Source organism: Belonocnema kinseyi, chromosome 1, assembly GCF_010883055.1.
Source record: "Belonocnema kinseyi isolate 2016_QV_RU_SX_M_011 chromosome 1, B_treatae_v1, whole genome shotgun sequence".
Taxonomy (NCBI): Eukaryota; Metazoa; Arthropoda; class Insecta; order Hymenoptera; family Cynipidae; genus Belonocnema; species Belonocnema kinseyi.
The window spans coordinates 178482074-178499402 of NC_046657.1; the positions used below are offsets into that span (position 1 = coordinate 178482074).

At 36.0% G+C, this 17329-nt stretch overlaps 1 protein-coding gene across 1 annotated transcript in view; it reads left to right on the forward strand.

Moving 5' to 3' along the window:
• The window catches only part of LOC117167681 (reticulocalbin-2), a 174750-nt gene that overhangs the window by 61026 nt on the left and 96395 nt on the right, over positions 1-17329 (forward strand). The window contains exon 2 of the mRNA XM_033352798.1: positions 11137-11284. Coding sequence (XP_033208689.1) covers positions 11137-11284 — 148 coding nt within the window. The remainder of the gene's footprint in view (positions 1-11136; positions 11285-17329) is intronic.

The window sequence follows — 17329 nt, forward strand, 5'->3', positions numbered from 1 at the left end:
CCCATTTTCGTGTTTCTTTCGCACCCTTTTTCCTTACTCCCTGTGCCGCGCTTACTGACGCCTCTTCTTAGCTTACCTATGACCGGGAAGTGCTCGGACCCTATCTCATTCCCTACCTTCATACTCCCTATCATATGCCGCATTCTTTCTTCAGCCGAGATGTAGTCTATTACTGTTGCTTCAATTCCTATAAATGTGATCTCCCATTCCTCATCTCCTTTCATATTGCCATTGCATATAAACCATCCTGTTTCTCCTATCATGTCTAGTAACTTCCTCCCCTCCCCGCATGTCTCTCTATGTTTGGAGTTCCTTATAAATCCCTCTTTTTCTTCATCCCATAACCCTCTCCCTTGTTCGCCAGTCCATGCATTTAAGTCCCCTCCTATTAAAACCAATTCTTCCTTCTTTTCCTCCATCCATCTCCTCATTACTCTCCAGCCTTCCTCTTTCCCTCTTCTTCTATATACAAACACACACACCACCGCTATTTCTACTTTCCCAATTATAATTTTTCTTATCATTGTTCCATCCATTTCCTCCATGTCCCCATCTTTTCTCCCTTTTACTGCTAATTCTTTTTTCACCCCTGACACCATGCCGCCCACCCCTCTCCCTTTAACGTGTTCTTTTCTTGCTTCTTGCATTGTCCACACATAACCTTTCGGTAACAGCTTTTATTCCCTTCCAGTCCTTCTCATCTGTCTAAGTTTCACTCATCATAATCACATCCCACTTTTCTAACTCCTCCCAAAATCCTTTATTCTCGTTCTTCAAAACTGACATATTCCAGAAAGCTATTTTCACGTTTCTCTCTTCCCTTTCCTTTTCTTTCCTCTTCACTTCGTTTCCCATTTGCTGTTTGGAAACCCCTCTGATTTATTCGTGGACTTTTTTTCGTCTCCCTTCCCCCTACCTTTCTCAAGACTTTTTCCTTTTTTACTTAATTCTTCATCCCAGCACCATTCCTCCCCATTTATCCATAACCTGTCTCTTCCTATCCACACCATATGGCCCCTTTACCTCTCTACCCAAGCCCTCTGCTCTATTTCCCATCTTCTTTCCCTCTCCCACCATGTCAGATCTTCTTCAATTCTTACCCTTCTTCCTCTGAATAATTTTTTTCCCTCCATAATTTTCTTTTTTTCCTCCTCACTTCCCACTTTCACTAGAAACATTCCTTCTTTTCCTTCATTTGTCCCTCCTATTCTCTTGACTTCTTCTACCCTCACCTGCACTCTAAAATCTCGCAAAAGATTTGTTATTTCCACTTCTCCTGTTTCACTTTCCACTTTTAATCCCTTAACTACTATGTTATTTTTTCTTTTTGCCCTTTCTTCCCCTTCAAATCTTCTTTCGATCTCACTGAGTCTCTCCTTCAATCTTTCATTCTCACTTCGGACGTTCTTTTCATTCCCTTTAATTATTTCCTCATTTTCTGTCTTTTCTCCCAGATGCTCATTCCTAATTTCTAGACTGGATACCCGTTCTTCCAACTGTTTTATCTCTCTAGATCTCTGTTCGTCAACCTCTCTCTGTCTATTCTTAATGCTCTCTAGCTTACCCCAAACCTTGTCTTTCTCCTCCTTCCAGCGTTTATCCCATTCTTCCCATTTTTCTCTTACCTTTTTCACTTCCCCCCTTACATCGTTTCCCTGCCTGTTCATGCCATCCAATCTCCTTCTTGTTTTCGCTCTAAACCCTTTTATGAGAGCTTCCAGTTTTTCAAACATTCCCTCATATCTCTCTCTCTCTCTCTCTGGTGTTTTCCTTTTAATTCTAACTTTCTTGTTATCCTGGTCCCTTTCTACCTCATCCTCCCCAGCCACTCTTTTCCTTTTTGCCTCCCATTCACTGCTAGTCGCGCTTGCCTTTTTTTGCCGTTCGTTCAGACTTCTGTTCAAACCCGCGTTGCCTAGCTTGTTAAGGCACTGTAAATTTGAGGGCCTTCCGCGTTGCTTTCCCGTACCTGAGTCCGCTACCCTCCCCACCCGGGACGACTTCTCGGCACTTTCATCACCGCTGCTGTCACTGCGATCAACGTCACCCATCATCCCACTTCGAATGCTTTCAGCAACGTCAGCTGTTGCAGCCACTACCACGGTGTGCCCACTCCCATAGAAAAGTGGTGAACGGATTATAGTAATTGCTACGTCCCCTAGGTGGCGCTCGTGTAAATTTAGAATTCAAAATGAACTTGAGCAGACGATAGAAGTTCTATCGTCTGCTCACGTCTGTTCAAGTTCACTGTAGCTGCAAGAATTATATTTTTTTTGCGTGATGAACTTGGGTTCACAATGGATTTTTACCGATAACACAAACTACAAATGGAACAAAATCAAATCGATCATCGATCAAGTGCAATAAAATGTTAAAGTCTGTTGGAGTCGTTCTGATAAATGGAACAATCAAACGCGAAAGTCTGTTGGAATCTTTCTATGATAGATCGATTGCAACAGACTTAAACATTTTATTGCATTTTATCGATGATAGATTTTATTTTGTTCGATTTTTGGTTTGTTTTATTGGTTATTATTATTCATGTATTTACTTCAGAAAGAGACGTCAACATAACCTACAAATTAGGGTGAGAAGGGAAGGGGGGGGGGTGGTTGCCGTAGACAATAATTCTTGCTACGTCCCCTAGGTGGCGCTGATCTCACATTTTGTCACAATCTATAAGTACCCCCCCCCCCCCCCCCCCCCCCCAAATGCATTAGAGTGGGCACACCGTGGCTACTACTGTTTTCTACTCTGTGCGATCGTCCAGTAACTGTTGCCCTCTGGCGCCAGTTTGTGGACTTCGCATCGTCGGCATCCTACCTTATCCAAAGCTCCGTGACGTTTCCCTCCTTTATAACCTACCTCTTGCCCCGCTGACCAAGCAACTATTTTTTCACTCCTAACCTCAATAACTTCACACGCTCCAAATTTTCACTTCAAACCACTCACTTTCACCCTTCACACCGTTGCCTTCACTCACCCTTCTTCCTTCACACTCGATCTCCGCACCTTCTGCTTTTTCTGCATCCACTCACCCTTATTTCCTTCACCAAAATCAAAAATACACCACTTGACAAAAAGATCATTAATTTTTTTTTAACTGAAAATTTAGCTGATCCAGTTTTGATGTAATTGATGTAATTTTTTTAAGATTTGTTCTTCTTAGTAGAAAAATAAACTTTTCCGTTAAATGATTAACTATATGGTAATAAATTGAGTCATTAAGGTAAAAATTTAACTGCTTTCTTGAAAATTTATTCTTTCTCAGTTAAAAATGTATATTTTTGCATTAAAAATTCATCGTTCTGGCTTGAAATTTGCTTAATTTTGCATAAAATTAAACTTTTTGTTTACTTTTAGTTTTTGAATTTAACTATTCGATTGCCAATTTATATAATTTGCACAAATTTGTCAATTTTAATAGAAAATTAATATTTTTGTTTGAATCGGTTTACGTAATTTTTTGATAACCACTGAATTCACACAAAAATTTTAGTCGGCAAAAATTATTTAAAATGGTGGCGGATATGGTCAAAAATGTTGAACTGACAAAGGGGCGTACGTGGTTCAAAATTGAACAATAAAAGTACGAAATTTATTATTGCTGGACATGCACAAAACAAAGCAACCCATTTTTAAATCAAAGTTACTTATATTTAAAAACATTTCCTTTTTGCTCTTTTAATAAAATTATAATTTAAAAAATATATTTTTTTGCATGTTTGCATGCATTGCGAAACCGTCGGATAATTGGTAGTTAAAAAAATAATAGAGATTTTTATTTGAAATAAAGCGTAACAACTTTTCAGTGACTAAGACCTAAAATTTGAATGAAAATTATTTCCAGTGTCAGTAAACACTACAAACGAGTTCCGCCTGTCGCATCAGAATGCATATACGTGAGGTGGCGTAAGTCAGACATACCTATCCAAAATAGACCAAGGAAGTGCCATTATACTCATTATGATGAAATAACCGATTTCATAAAAATGTAAGCGAAGCACTTATGAAGCCGATAACCCAACAATTCTCTTCGGGCATCTGTCACGCAAAACCAAGATGTAGATAACCAACTTTTTAGGTCTTGGTTTCAACGCCCGTAAGATTCCTCTGGAATCAAACCGTAGGTCATATGACAAAGTCACCGAACGCGTTTTTTGGTTGCGAATTGAGGGTTCCTGTACCAAGGATTTTTAATCAATATGGTTTCAATTATTAATAAGCAGGTGTTTTAAACGGAGACTTTGGGATACCAGGCGACCTCTCAGAGTATGCAGGCTTATCCTTGTATGCGGGGCTCTACCAGGATGAATAAAACCTTTTTCCTAGCTGCTCATGCGAACAGTAATGACAACACCAAACATATTTGTATTAAGTGCGGTTCGAATCAATCTGGAAAATGTTGAAGAAGAAATTCGTGCACTGATTAAATTTGGATAAATTTGAATAAAGACAATTTTATTATTCCTTGCGATCTAAAAGTTTGATTTTAACTTTGTTAAAAAGTCCAGAGTTTTTTTTAGATCACTATTATTTTGAAATGTAATCTCAATCTTTGCATAAATAGTTCTACTATAATTATTCTTAAAATAATAAAAACAGCAAAATAATATGCTTATGATTACAGAATACTTTTTTTCACTTTGATACAAATATTATTGAAAATTCATTCGATTACAATAAAACTTTTTAATGAACCATTACCATTCCATAATAATTTGTTACAATTCAATTTAATTGGCTAAATTAAAAAAAAGCAGACTTGGAATTTTTCAAAATTATACCTGGAAAACGTGGAAAGTCATGGAATTTTGTAATCCGGCTCTTGTAGCAACCCTGTAAATGAAAGATCTTTTCAAGTACTTTAAAAATATGTATATAAATCTGCATTAAAGTCTTTCAAAAGCTGAATAAAAATAATGTCCTTTAAAAATCCATGTTTTAATGCGCTAGATATTCGCGTCACAAAATAATTCTTTAATTTTCAGATTCAATGGAAAAAAATACATGAGAAAGTGCCAATGAAACTTTTGATTTTGATGCGGAAAGTAGTGAAAATTTGGAGTTTGTAGTTTTTAAAGCTCATCTGAAAATTATGCAAGCAGTTAATGTTCGCGAGTATTTGTTTCAGATGCATTTTAAATTTTAACGTAGTGTCTAGGAATTTAAATTACTCTTTGTACGAACAACTAGTGCCATCATCATCGTTCAAATCTACATCCTCATCTTCTATTTCGGGTTCGAATACGCCCCTATCTATTTCTCCAACATAAATTTTGTTGTCCAAGTAAACAATAATTACTGCAACATGAGAAGATTTATTTAGGAGTTCTATTTGTAATGAGCCGGTGTTTTTTTGTTTATGTTCAGATACATAATATTTGGCCATTCTTATCGGATAACTTCCAAAAGTCGTAATCCTTACATCATGAATACTGAGAAGGGGAAAATCGTCAACATACTTCGCTTCTTTCTTGCCCCAAATCGCTTTTTTCGATGCAGTTGATTCGATTTTTGTATCAAAATATTGTCTATGGTTCTTCATTTTTTAATTTCATTAGTAATCGTCTTTATCATATATAATAAGTTTGAAGACGGCATTATGAAAGGCTATGAGTGAACAGATAAACTAGAAGTTTAGTTAAGGTACCACCATAAAATGGAAGCATAATTTTTCGTAGCATCGAAGAGACCGTGAATGCTGACTATGCGTCCATCCATTGCGTATACAAGAAAAGTTTTTTCTAAATGACGATGTTTATGTTGACGAAATTGAGCTCTTTGCTGTTCATTTTCAGACCTTTTTTTCTGTAAGAATATGTAGCATCTAACGCAAGGTACATCACTTTCTTTCTGATTCCATCTTTCGACATTCTAAGAATTTGATCATATCACAATGCCAAAGTCATTAATCCGTTATGTTACTAAATCATATCTTCTGTTACATTTTTAACATTAACAATCAGAAATAGAACTCGTTTTATAGTCTGACGACATTCAAGGATATATTCATATTTTATAAAGGCTTGTCGTTTTCAATAAGATTCTGTAAAACTCATCCTTTGTATACCCAATCATAACGAAATAGGTTTTAAAAGTTAGTTTTTTTTAATCTGTAAATTCTGCCCAAGGAGTAACAACATAGTTTATTCGTAGGGCATCAAGAAATGCAATCCGCTGATTAGGCTTAAAAGAATACACGTCGTGAGCAGGGCGCAATATAGTAACAGCTTCTTCTGTAAGTGTGCCATTTTCAATAGTCATACACTCGTCACAGACACGTCTTCAAGGATGTATAGCAATACCTCTCAAATACCACATTTGCGAAATCGCTTCCTTCTTAATTCGATGACGATTCTTCAAAGTCTTGCGACAAGCAACGCAAATCTTTTCATCATGAATGTTCACCGAGATAGGCAATCGAAAAAGAGGGAATTTTTATTTCTGTGTCAACAGAAACTTTTTTAACTTCCATTTCAGTTTGTGTAAGCGATACTGAACAGAAATGTCAGAAATAATAAGAAAAAGAGTAAAGGAAAGACATGTATCAATATCTATACACATGACAGCAGCGAAGGAATAAAAACAAATGAAGGTTCGTCAGTGATCGCGATCAAAATACGTATGTAGCAGTGGGGGTCGTCCCGTGTGCCGATACTTCGAGAATGTACAGATCAAGCTAACTCTGTTGGAATCACTTGTGCATATTTTCAAACTTAACGAATTTCTGACAACTATAAGTTTTAATTTAAATTTCAATGAGAACAATCTACTAAAAATACGGCTAAAAGATCAAACTTCAAACTCCAAATTTTCACTACTTCCAGCATCGATATCAAAAGTGGCATTGATCCGTCGAATCAGAAAATGAAAGAATTATTTTGTCACACGAAGGCCTAATGGTCGTCAATCGACAACAGAATAGAACATGCAAATAATTCTTTGAAACTTGTAAACGTAAATTAGAATTTCGATCTAATTCCATAAATGTGAGTCTTTTTTGGTTATTTCTACTTCAAATCTTTTATTCTATTACGAATCTTTAGTTTAATCCATCAGCAGGTTGTGAGAACCCTGTACTAATATGCCTGAGTGCGTATGAACCCGCATCTATCTGGCGTTCTGCTACTATGGCCTGCAGATGCACTTGCAGATACTGTGTCGTTACTGTGCGAACATATGTGAGTATTAGAGAGACCTAACTTTATGAGGGATAGAAGTAGAGTAAACATTGTAGATTCTAAATGGTTATTTAAACATAAAATAGGAGAAGGTAGTGAAGTATTCAACGTTATATTGATAAACAGAGGATTTAAAGATAGGAGTGAATAGAAACTGAAAAAAACTTATGCTCCAATATCGAGACTACCAGTAGTCCAATAAGTGTTAGCTATCATGAACAAGCATGATTTAGAAGTAAGACAAATGGATCCAATGATCGGATATTTAAGTGGAATTTTAGAGGAGAAAATATACATGCAGATACCAGAAAATTTAGAGATTAATTTTTACAATCATGGAAAAATGAAGTGTGTAAATTAGAGAAAGCAATTTATTGATTGAAAATTAGTGGTAATAAGTATAAAAAACTGGTTTTTGAAGAAGTATTGAAGTTAGGTTTAGAGAATGACTTGCATGAACCATGATTAATAATAGTGGAATGGAAGCTTCTGATGTGTCCCCTAAGGGTTTACATTTTTCTTACACTTACTTGGTGGTGAAAGGGGGACCTATAGTTTAAGGTGGGTTCCGAACCACCAAGAGCAACAGCCTTAAGTACTTAGAGAAAACCTTTTCTCTAGAGGTACCGGTCCCACGACTCTCCGGAGATGAACAACTCCCTTGCTAGGCTAGTGTTCACCGCATGGGCCACCGAGACTCTTCCAGAGTGCGAGGCGGGAATCGAATACGAAACGATGTTTCGTAAACATTGCATTTCACTTCTTCAGGACTATCCTGATACTGAGGTTTTAGGTTATGTTGTTAGTATATATACTCTCTACGATGCCTGTATTTGGCCCGAGCGCTCCACCGTGGAGACAGGTTGCAGCTGATTGGTAAAAGAATCCTAATACAGAAATATCACACAAACAAAGAAATTGATAAAGCAATAAGAAAATGCACTCAAAAAGATAAGTCAGCACAACCTACGGTAGAAAGAGAGAGAGAAAACGACCACCGTCTTACCCTACATCCAAGGTGTAAAAAAAAGGAAGATTTCTCAACAAACCCAACAACCAAACCATATTTAAACCATCTGCGAAAATAGAACCACTTCTAAACAACCCTTAAGACAAAAAGGCCCCTCTCGAAGCAGTACATAACATTTTGTTTGACAAAACAACCGTGATCACAAAAATACACAATATTTTTCCAAGAAAACATAGAGAAGCAATCGAAATATTAAGAAACCCTAATAACATCAATAAGGACAACGGTTATAATACCAATCCTATTTGGCTTTCTGTCCTCTCGGACATAAAAAAAAGACTTGATTGGCCAATTAGATGCGACCAGTCTCCATGTTGGGGCACGCCGGTCAATCACAGCCATCAGAGAGTGTACATAAGAACAACATAATCTGATACCTCAGTTTTCGGTTAGCCCTGAAGAAATGAAATGCACTGTTCACGAAATGTCGGGCAAAATTCGTAGTTTTGAACACGATTAAAACCTGAAGTATATCGTTTATCATAATGAATCATTTTGAAAGCCTTAAATCTATTAATCAAAGGCTGAATTGATCGAACAAATCCTTCAAAAGTTAGTGTGGCACACTCTGTGAGTGCTAAAAAGTAAAATTCGGTTAAAAACTGTAGATTAAAAATTGGACAATTACATTGCACTCCTATGAATGAGAATGTTAATTAAGATAAAAATGGAGACAATTACATTACACTCTCAGGAACAAAAATATAAAAATTGTATAACTTTGAAAATAATTTAACTTTTTGAGTTTTGACCTTATCGAAATTTTTTATTAGGATTGCTTCGAAATTTTTTTTTTTTTTGTCATGTACCAGATACTTTGACAATAATATCAAACACTTTTTAAAAAAAGTTCAAAATTTTTAAAATGCTCTAACTTTTAGAATTTTTATGTAATCGACAAATTTTACGAAAATATTTTCAAAATATTGAAAAGCATATAACTTTGTTAATTTTTATCGTAAGCACAAATAGAGACAGACACCGACAAAATTTTATGATTTTCGGGCTCTGAGTGCTGAAACGTAAACATCCACAATCGAGCACTACTCAAACATTAATATAGCTAACGGAAAGAAGAAACGAGTTCGTAGTTAAAAATGATCCATAATCGATTTCCAGTGTAACCATGAGAAAATTGTGGTTTCCTTCAACTTTTTTATATTGTAAGAAAGCCTTAATAATCATTTTGTCGTTCTAGATAGTTTTCCTTTTACATTAGAGTGAAAAAACGTATATTAGACCACACTTGGCCACACTATTATATTACACGTCTCCCACTGCAAAATGAAACTAGACCATAATGTTTTTCAGTAATATAAGTTCGGTCAAGTCAATGAATGCAATTTTAAAAAATGAATGAAATTTAAAAAAAAACTAGTTTCCGTAATTTGGCATTTACGCTCGTATGCGTTATCGCCCTTTAAATATGAAGAAATAACTTAAGTTCATACACGAAAGAAATCAAAGTGCAGTATAAATCCGATAAAGTAAAAAAGATCATTTAATTAAACAAATAATATATTTTAGAAATCATTAAAAATAATTAACTGTAGGCATATTCAGTCTGGTATTTGATATGAGGAAATCCTAGTAGCATTATAAAACTTCTTTAAAACTAATCACATTGTCTTTCAACATCAGCTGATCAAAGTTAACTTCAGAACTCTAACACAATTTTCAATAACATAGCCTCTAAAGAATGTAAATTCCTTAATCCCTTATCAAACTAACATATAAGAGGCTAGGTTTTCCCATTGAAATTCCACTCGAACATGTCGTGTAATTTCGGGGTTTTACAAATTTCTGGGTTTAAACAAAGAATGTGGTCCAAACTTGGAGCATAAATAAAATCTAAGGGGCAGTGGATAGTTAGGGCTTGGTCAGAATCATTAGGAGTAGTCAAAAACTTCAAGGGGTCAGTTCGAGGTACGTTATGTAATGGTCCTTAAAGTCTTATATACTTTGGCTGCTAACTATTAAACTATTGCAACCAAACCTCTAAAGATGGTGATTTGTTAAATCGAAGGCAGTTTAAACGTTCGATAATTATTCTCCTTACTCTCCGGTGAGACCTATTAGCGACATGCGCTAGATCGCATTTCGATCGATCGATTTTCCTTGTTTACTGTCCTTGTTCACTGAATAATAGTTGATTGCGATGAAATGTGGAGCATGTCAACATAAACCTATAAAATCAGAAAGGTGTAATAATGACGTGGAAAATATGACTACAAAACAATATACACCGCTAACATGTAAGATTCGATTTGGCGTTGCACAATATGCCATAATAATCAGTTTTTCAGTTCTTTAATCAAGACTTTTTTAACGTCCGAGTATACTGATCATACTTGTAAATTAAATGTAGCTACCTATAAATGTATATGAATTTTTTCTACCTGCATGTTCGAAATTAGGTTATTTGATTGTGGCGGGGTCACTTGTCTGACATTTTCTTTCGCTCATTGTCAGTCGACTTCACATCCGATATGGCGGGCTTTAAGTTCCTTGTCAGATTGTTCGCGAAGTGCGCATGCGTCGTCGTTAGTGGCTATATTAGCATGAAAAGGCCAAAATTTAGAGAGGGCTAAACACAAAATAAATTTTTCCGACATCTTAATTTGTTCTCCTACTTTTTAGATTTTTAGAAAACAAGAAAGACTCTATCCGTGCATCGGCATTGAAACTAGATAACGCGCTAGCACATGACAATCGCTGTTCATAAAACAAATCCAAACCGAACGCGATTTTTCAATGTTTCTCAAAATCTCGAACAGAAAGACAACGAATTAAGATATAAAGTATTCATTACCGATTAGCTTTTTCCGTCACTAACACGTCCAGAGCTATCAGATTACACTGTGCATTCTGAAAATAGCTAACATTCTTTAGTCAATCTGTAATCATTTATTTTTTTTAAAGGCAGCATCAAGGATGCCGAAGAATTTGATAAACTACCAATCAATGAATCCAAACGACGTTTGGGAATACTCTTGACTAAAATGGATCGGAATGCAGACAAATTTATTGAAAGAAATGAGTTGAAGGCATGGATAATTCGATCGTTCAGGTGAAGCAAAAAAGATTTTTTACAATTTTAAGATTTTTTGTGACATTAAAGATTAAGTAAAGTTTTACATAGCTATCCTACCATATAAGTATCAAAATTCATCAAATGATAGAAGCAGTTTCGTGATATCTGGGTACTGGTGATCTTGGGCACCTGACCTGCAACTTATTCTTATTTAAAAACTGGCTTTTTGTATCCGGCCTTCCCTGGACGCCCTCGTTGAATACATGAAGAAAATCTATTAGTTATCAGCGTTGAAAATCTTTTACTTAGTCTAAGATAAATCGAGGAATTAATTTCTACGATATGGCATTTGCAAGAGATCAGCAGGCAAGTATTATGAATCGGTATTGGACGGTTAATTTCCGTCAGTAGGCCTTAGAGAAACGTACAGTTAGGCAGTCATTCAATGGAAGATCGAAACCTAGGTGAGAAGCCGTTAAAAAAATACATCGTATTTTGAGGGGGGGGGGGGCTCTCCTCGAGCGTTATGCTAATGTTATTTACATACACTATAGAAAAAGCGTTACGTAGAAGACGGGTGTCAAAATGTTAAGAAAAGGCTTTAGATATTTTTTGAATGGCCCTAATATAAGCAATCATTCGCGAAGAAAGGGACCTAACGCGTACTAAACGTTACTTTCTTCGCGAATGATCGCTTACAATAGGGCCATTCAAAAAATATGTAAAGCGGACGGTAACATAAGAAAAACCATCAAATGCATGCTTACCTTTTTAGCATGTGTGTCTGGGATCTTATTCTTGAAATATGATCGTAACGCGGGGTATTTGAGAATTGGCAAGGTGGTGAGAAGGGTAGAATAAGACTACGAGTGACAAGAGGAATCTCGGTGGTCTGAGAGGCTTCTCGGTTGCTAAAAGACTGAGAATTCTCGATAAACAAAAGGTTCTGAGTGACGAAAGAATATCTCGAGGGATAATTTGGGTTTGCATTAATTATGGACTTAGGGTAGAAAATCCCCGTTGGGATTTCTTTCACATCAGGGAAAAAATTCTCATTCCGTAAGTTAGTTTGCTTATATTCAATAAAAATTTAACTGATAACTGACTGTTCATATATTATTTTCAAAAAAATTTATTATATTATCAGTACTGATCAAATTATTTACGTGTTAATTAACTTCTTTTATACATGCATTGAAAATTTATTACGGAGCTAATATCGAAGGCGGGGATGGGGAAATTGGAAAGCCGAGAATCTGGCGTAGACACAATAAAACTAGCTAATTAGAAAAAAGGGCAATTGTAACTTTGATGCCACCTACATGTTGGCCCCTGAGCCCGTGACGTGGCTAGAGGGAAGGAAAGCTGCGGCCGGGTACAAAGAGTACGGGAGACCCGCGGCGTGGGCGGCTCGATGATCCAAAGGTTCGCTGGTATGTTTGTTTGTTACAGCTTGGAGTTGTAAAACTTTTTTGGTGTCTATAAGGTCTATTGTTGCAAAATGAGTCGTGTATTAGGTAAAGGGTTTTGGTACTAATTTTTTACAAAATTGACAACTGAATCCCACTGAATTTTTCGTGGTTTTCAGTTTAATAATCGCGATGTTTTTCTCGATGTCGCTGCTCCACTTTCCATCCATGATGGTCTGCTTCTGTAAAAAAAACAGGGGTGGGGGAACAAAAATACTATCTGGAGTCAGGGCATTTTTATTTTAAGGTTGTTTTATTGTCATGTAATTCAATGGGATGGTAGATAGTAATTATTAAAATATAATGTTGAGTTTTTTATTTTTCAATGTTATTCCTTCTTCTTCCTTTTTTTAATCCATTCCTTCAGTTCTCTTACTCCCTTTTCCCTGTACTGTCTCCATTCCTCGGTTATTTGTTCTTCCTCTTCCTTTGTCTTCTTCTCCTCCGGTGCTATCATCGCGAGTACTCTTTCCCAAGTTATTACCCTTTCGATTTTCACTCTGGTCTCCTTCTCCTTTCCTCTCTTTTCCTTCCCTTCGGTCCTTTTTAGTTCCATTTTGGTTTGTTTAAATTTGTTATAGACGAACCAAGTTTTTTTGTTAGAGTTTTTTAAGTACTACAGCTGTACCTTTAGTTTTAGTTCCTTTACTTTCTGTAGCATTATCGGGGGTGGTACCTCTGTTTCCCTTGCGCTTGGTCCTCCTGCGGCGCCTTCCTCGTCCTTCAATTACAGGTTCTTAAATGCGCTGCAAATATGGCGGTGGGGATGGTATTTTAGGGCGTGTTCTTTTGCTCCCTGAGTGATTTTGTTTAACCAAATCCATGCTGGGCATACTGATAAGTGCTCTTCAAATTTTAGGTTGTCTCCTGACCTTTGATCGGCATTAATCTTTGCTCCCTGCCAATATTTAGTTGATAACCCTTTAAATCTCAATTTCTTGCTAATTTTTTATGTGTCTATTAGTTGTTTCCTAGTTTAGAGTCATTTACGTTCCATTCGCCTATACTCTTTCCTTTGAGGTTTTTCAATTCGTAAATCGTTCGGGAAATCTTTTTCTTAATATTATATGGACTTTCATACTGGTCATATGACTTACCTGTTTTTTTGTCCAATTTATTTGACAATCTAGTTACCCTTTTTCATACCTTATCTCCTATTTTAAACTCTAACGTTCTTCTTCTCAAATTATAGTTATTTGCCTGTCTTTTATTTGTTACGTCCAAATTTTTCTTTGCTTCTTCTTTTATAATTTGTAGCTTTCTAAGTCTATCCGTCCATTTGTCTACGCTTTAAAACTCTATTTCGCTTTTGAAATTTTTTCTTAGGCACTGCGGTAGTTTTAATTCGCCACCTAAGTTTCAGAAAGCTGGCGTAAATTGGGTCGATGAATTTTTGCTAGTGTTTATTGCAAACTGCAAATCATCTAAATGTTCGTCCCATGTGCAATGATCATTATCTAGGACCCATTTCGTAAAAATATGTACAAAAACTAATAAACATTGGTTCCTTCTCTTTTGAAATCGGTAATGGTCCCATGATATCTGCAGCAATCATGGTCCATGGTTCTTCCACGATTGTTTTCCCATTAGCCCTATTTTTGGTTGCTTGCTCGCTTCAGTTCTTTGACAGACTTTACAGTTTTTTACATATTTGTTTATCTCGGAATACATCCCTGGCTATGGATTAGAGTCTGGTAAGAGAGTTTATTTTAGTGGGTCAGTTCTGTAATAATAAAGTTGCGAATCTCTGATTCGCCATTTTTCGTGTTCTCTCGGTCTTTTTGTAGTTTATTTAATTTTAGTAGAGTACCAGTCGTCTGTTTTGACATTGATGTCTGTCCACCTGGCTAATCAGCAAATGGGGTTTTTAGGTTATGGAGTAACTTTAACGCTAATTGGTCCGTTATTACTTTGAAACTATAACCTTTTAGATATTGAATAAATTTTCTGATGGCCCAAACGACCGCTAGGCATTCTTTTTCACATGCCGAGTATCGAGATACTGCCCCGTTTAGGCTTTTGCTTTTGTTTATCTTTTTAAAATAATCTATTAATCGGTTATATTATTTCGGCCAAGTGTGGGATGAATTTTCTGTACCAACTTACCATTCTTATGATGCGCTATAATTGTTTAATATTTTTAGGTTTAGGGAATTCTAATAATGGTTGGATTTTTTTATCGTCAATTTCTGAGCAACCGAACTCGCATTTGTCTGGACTGACCGTTAAGTTTGCTTCATTTATTTTGTCTAATACAATATTCAAATATTTTAAATGATCATCAAAATTTTGAACTACTATTACAATGTCTTCCAAATAACAAAAAACATTTGGCATGAAGTCTGCATTGATAATTTTATCCATGACTCTCCGGAAAGTGGCTGGAGCATTTTTTAAGCCAAATGGCATCCTTTTAAATTGGTACAAGCCTTTTCCAGGGACTGTGACTGCTGTTATTCGTTTTGAATTATCTTCTAGAGTTGTTTGCCAGTAAACTAGCTCTAAATCAATTTTTGATATAAATTTTGTTGATCTCAAATTATCTAGTATTTCTGTCATTAGTGGGATCGGGTAGAGATTCTTTTTTGTGATATTATTGACCTTTCTAAAGCCTCGGCAAAATCTATAATCTTTCCCTGGTTTTTTTGTCATAACGATAGGGTTTGACCAATCTGAACAAGAGGGTTCTATTATATCTTGTTCTAGTAATTTGTCCACTGTTTGGTAAATTACTTCTTTTATTTTTAGGCTCACGTGGTAATATCGCTGTTTAATGAGATCGTGGCCTTGGGCGTTCATTTTGTGTATCGTTAGATGAGTGAACCTATGTTCTTTTCCCTGATTAGCTTTTATTGGTTCGGGGGCGATTTTCCGACCTATTTTTATTTTCTATGTAAACAGTGTCCTTTTTTTCTTTCCTAATGTTATGTCTTTCTATAGGCGCGCCTAGTGTGTATAAATTTTCATTATTCCAGAAAAAAGTACACTCGAGTCGCGGTATTGCGAAACTTTAGTACTGCGAACTCCCGCTACTGAGTACGTTTTTCCCCCGATAGTGAGAACGACGGTATAATCTCTTATCCCCCACTACTCATTTGTACATTTGATGATATCTTCAAATGTACAATTTACTGTAATTTTAATTTTATTTCGTAATCAAATACATTCGAATCTCACGGTGGAAGATTTTATATTTGTGATGTCTTTCCACGTTTCTTTCACTCTATTCATTTTAATAATTTTAATAATAGCGATTCGAATCGTCACTACAAACTTTCAGAAGGTAAACAGTGCGCACACAGATACACATGTCATCTACTCAGATTTGAACATAGTAAATAGTCGCAGGAGTGGCGTCCCCTCGTGTGTTTTCACTATTGAGGGCGGACATGTGCTAAATGTTCGCAGTACCGCGACTCGAGTGTATTTTCTATGGGCTCGAATGTTTTGTTTGTATTTTGGTTTGTTTCTGTGTATCTAACTTGATTTGACCTATCCTGGTTTGACCCATCGTTATTTGATGGGGTTTCTGAGGTTTTTCTACATCAAACCTCTACCGCGACCCATCGATCTATTGAATGTTTTTGGGATTGTTCCTCTACTTTGTTGTGATTCGTTATTCGGATGGGTGTTTTGATTTGGAAGTGCTGCGGCACCTTCCAAATCTTGGTTATCATGGTTGGTTTTCTGTATGGTTGGGATAGACATTTTGATATTAAAGTTTCACAGAGTTCGAGCATATGTTTATTTTCATCGTAAGGCTCTTCTTTACACGATACGTCGGGTGACCTCGCGCGATACCCGCAAGGAAACTCGGTTGACGTGCGAGCCTGTTTGTAAGCGCGAAAAATGTGTTAGTTACTGTATTTAAGCAACCCTCAAATGAACAACATTTTCCCTTTTATATTTCCCTTTTCATTATACTTTAAGCAATATGTTTGTAATTTTAAGATTCAGTCGTAACTTTCCCAAAATATGATTTTTTCGAACCTTTCGTTTTCGCATTTATTGTTTGTAAATCCTGGAGGAGAAAATTCTAAGCTTTAGTTAATTTTACTGAAATTTTTCGGAATTTTTGATTCGAAACAATTTCCCGATATCGCCAATTCTCTGAGCGGAATCTCCTTTTTCCCCGTTTGCGTCAGGTAAACAGCGCATAAATCGATATACATATTAGATAGTAAATCACTTCAGAAACTAAATCATATCAAAAAATAAATTGCATCAGAAAATAAATCACATCACAAAATAAAATTACATGGCATGGCAGGCAAATCATATTATCAATACAAATCATAAATAAGATCGGAAAAATAATGAATATTGTTATGTTTTCAAGAGCAACGGAATGGCTAACGGATTCGATCATTCAAGCAAAATTATCCGCTTGAAATGGCAAATGCAATTAATCCAGAGGCAGATGATTTTAAGGACATGCAAAAAATTGACTTTAGTCATTGTAGAAGTCGAGATAGTGAAAGTGTGAGTCAGAAGTTTTGTTTCTTTTAATTTGAAAATGTGTCTCTCTTTTTTTTGCAGGTTTGGTATTCTGAAGTGAAAAGTGTGGGACTTTGGGTTGGGCGCCAGATATTACGGAACTAATATCGAAGGG